The sequence below is a fragment of the Sinohyriopsis cumingii genome, chromosome 5 (genome assembly GCF_028554795.1).
Source record: "Sinohyriopsis cumingii isolate HCF-2022 chromosome 5, ASM2855479v2, whole genome shotgun sequence".
Taxonomy (NCBI): domain Eukaryota; kingdom Metazoa; phylum Mollusca; class Bivalvia; order Unionida; family Unionidae; genus Sinohyriopsis; species Sinohyriopsis cumingii.
Genome location: NC_142965.1, coordinates 144,964,416 through 144,967,909, shown reverse-complemented (window position 1 = coordinate 144,967,909; position 3,494 = coordinate 144,964,416). Strand labels below are relative to the sequence as shown.

Below are 3,494 nucleotides of genomic sequence, written 5' to 3'. Positions count from 1 at the left end.
TATATTTAACCGTCTGCTGGTCGTACCATCAATAAGAGAAATGCTCAGCGTGCCAAGGAGAACATTCAAGATAGTTATCATATTCATTGTCAAAAATACTTTTACCGTTTGGTAATGAACTGTATATAAGGTGTTCGTTCTTTCGAACAAATAGTTGTATTCCTTGATTAATGAAATAATGGTATTCACATTGTAAATAACACTATACATCAAAAGTTGGTTTTGGATGCAATCTATATATTGTACAGTTCACAATGTCATAAAATCTGTCAAACTAAAACAAGCCTTTTGTTCGATAATAATACTGATGCTAATCTGAAAACATTTATTTAGTGATGCATTTTAAGCATAACAGGCATGAATGAATTTCAACTCTTGTCCTGTGCTTGTCTGTCTATTCGCCTCTCCGTCCATCAGTTGTTGTGTCTATTTCTCCCAGTATGTATGTATGTATGTATGTGTGTATGCATGTATGTATGTACATCTACATAGAAGTAAATTATAGCAAGGGAAAAGAACCGTTTCCTGTAGTGTTCTGTCGATTCGGTCTTACTAATTCATGCAAAAATAAATTCTGAGTTGAATAACCACATATCCTTGTAAGATGTGGTCTTTACACCAGAGCTATGAAAGAATCGAATAGGATACAGTCTTACATATACAATGTATATTTATAACGTCCTACATGGGGAACGTTATCACTTTTCTTATATATCGACTCCCGGATGAGATGGGATGTAACTGTCTAAATACGACGGTATTTGGAAATGTTTGTGTGTATTTATCAATACATATTTACATACATACGTGTGATTTTCTTAGCTCGGTGATTATCTCAGATGAATTGGTCCGTTAGTGTATATCACCTATCGATTGTCATCACCTATAAATTGTGATCGAATTAAACTCTGAGCTAGAATGGAAAATTTAAAGGTTGCCTTGACATGATTTTTGTTTTGTTTTAAATAAGATCGAAAATTTCGGTTTAGTCAAGCAAGAGCTTTCGTGTACATGTACTACATTACCTATATTTTATATATGTATAAGAATTATAATTACTACAGTACACCTAATCATCCCCGTGCCACCCCCCCCCACTATCTATCTCATCCAATGAAGAATAGTTTCATGATATTTTTTTACTTTCTCTTCAACCATTATGGCTGTGTTCGTGTTTGTGCTTTCTTTCATAAGGTATTAGAATGCATTTTAACGACCAATACAAGAATCACTTTAACACTGTCTACGAATACAAAAGTAACTTTCTCATCGCCTATGGATCAGATGATTTTATTCATGAAAGTGATTCAGTACACATAATTTTTACTCCTATAATCTATTGGTCATTTTAAAAAACAAACTGATATTATATCGAGGTGGATAAGATAATAACGAATGTTTGCGCTTCAGTGAAGCGAGGTAGGGTTTAACAACCCGTCTACTGTTGTTTGTGATGGTCACTTTATATTGAACATACATAACACAAAAGTTTATGTAAAGTGTATTTTATGTAAGAAATTATCCCCACGTCATCATGAATATTTCAACTTCCTCCTATTGTTAGATTAGCTTTACGTAATCAGTGGGAGTAACAGTGAACACTGACATCACTCTTTCTCTCTCTTTTGATGGGCTTAGAACCAATATGATGTTGAGTGAACAGTTGGAAATCAGATGCAGGCGCATAAGATGTTTAAACGACGGTCTGGATCAGAGTTTAACAACTCCATTTCCAGACTCAGTAGCGGAAAAGAGGGCAATCACAAGAGCATTTTTCGGACCAGGCTGTATTACCATGAATCACACCACATTTTGGAAAACTTCTACAACATTTGATACTTCCACGCTTGATACGTTTTACTCTACGGAACTTGTAAAAAATAACTCGATGACAGATTCCTTAGATGAAAAATTGGAAGAGGCTGGGAAATGGCTATGGAAGATAGTTTCAGTCGTTATTCTCGCGTTCGGACTGACTGGAAATTTACTAACAATTCTGGTTTTCAGGAAAATTGGGGTTTCCAAACGGCCTACCCTATTGTTTCTGTTTGTTCTCGCAATTACAGACAGTGTGGTCTTGGTTACAGGATTATCAAGGTACTGGATTTTAAACACTTTCGAACTGGACATAAGAACACTGTCTGACTTTGGTTGCAAAATTAATTTATTTGTTATTTATCTCTCGATGCAATATTCATCATGGATACTGGTGTTCGTTTGCATCGAACGTGTTATAAAGACTCATCTTCCTCTGCAGTTCATACGTATTGTAACTTATCGGCGTGGGTATGTATCCCTTATTATTTTATTATTTGTACTGATCGGCGTGGATCTCCATTTCTTTTGGACAAATGGTGTAAATGAGGGGCAGTGTGACTCACTTACGCCCGAATATCACAATTTTGACGAATTTGTGTTCGTATATGTAGATTTTGCATTTTTATCAGCCGCACCATTTGTCATAATGTTTATATGTAACGTTTTACTGGTTCGAGCCTTGAGCCGTATTCAAAGGGGCCGTGAAAATATGATGCATAACGTCATGTTCCGTCGTACGCAACGTGTCAGCTTCAAACTAACTAAAATGCTTTTGGTAAGCACATTTTATTTTCTCGTTGCCACTGTTCCTGTGTCTATGTATTTCATAGTGGACTCGTATAGAAGAGATCAATACGAAGAGGAGGGCAATAACCACAGTCTGGCCATACTTGATTTAGTCGGGACTATAACCTACTTGATGCAATATTCTAATTACTCCGTCAATTTCTATCTGTACTCTATGGTGAATGACAAATTCTGGAATAAACTGAAGATTGTATGTGGATGCCATAAAGGGTAAGTTTTTGCATATCTGGCATGTTTACATAATGTGTACTTAGCGTGTACATAATGTGTACTTAACGTGTACATAATGTGTACTTAACGTATACATGTACATGCATCAAATCCGTGTCAAATGTCCTATCCGGATATATCACCATTTTTCATGGACTGCCTTAGTGACACAAAAGTTAACATAAAGCCTTAATTTAATACGACCTAGTTCAACCTCGATTTTCTCTGTTTAGCAAAATTTGCCAACGTCTGCATTTGCGCTTTGAATCAAGCGTTCGACAATTGCACTATATTATCGCCCTGTGTTGTATGGTTATATTTCCAGCCATGTTCCTGTTTCAATATTGGTATCCGGTTCCATCCATTAATAGGGATTTTTGCCACGACATCATATGACCATCACTGCGTTATTATTATTATTATTATTATTGTAAGTAGTAGTAGTAAAATTAACATTTATATTACTAGTGGTCTAGGCGATGCTTAATGGTGAAATTTTAAAAACTGATTATAGTAGCAAATTTGTCGTCGATATGGTATTATAGCAAGATAAACTGATGCAGTTGTCTAATAAGTATGCTAGTACTACTACTGCTACCACTACTGCAACTACTACTGCTACCACTACTGCAACTACTACTGCTACCACTACTGCAACT

The 3,494-nt window shown here is 35.7% G+C and overlaps 1 protein-coding gene across 1 annotated transcript in view; it reads left to right on the top strand.

Annotated features, from left to right (window-relative positions):
• The first annotated feature begins 1,645 nt into the window (after window positions 1–1,645).
• LOC149800401 (uncharacterized) overlaps window positions 1,646–3,494 on the top strand; it is a 26,325-nt gene continuing 24,476 nt past the window's right edge. Inside the window, exon 1 of the mRNA XM_089958419.1 lies at window positions 1,646–2,835. Within this exon, the coding sequence (XP_089814545.1) occupies window positions 1,646–2,835 (1,190 nt within the window). The remainder of the gene's footprint in view (window positions 2,836–3,494) is intronic.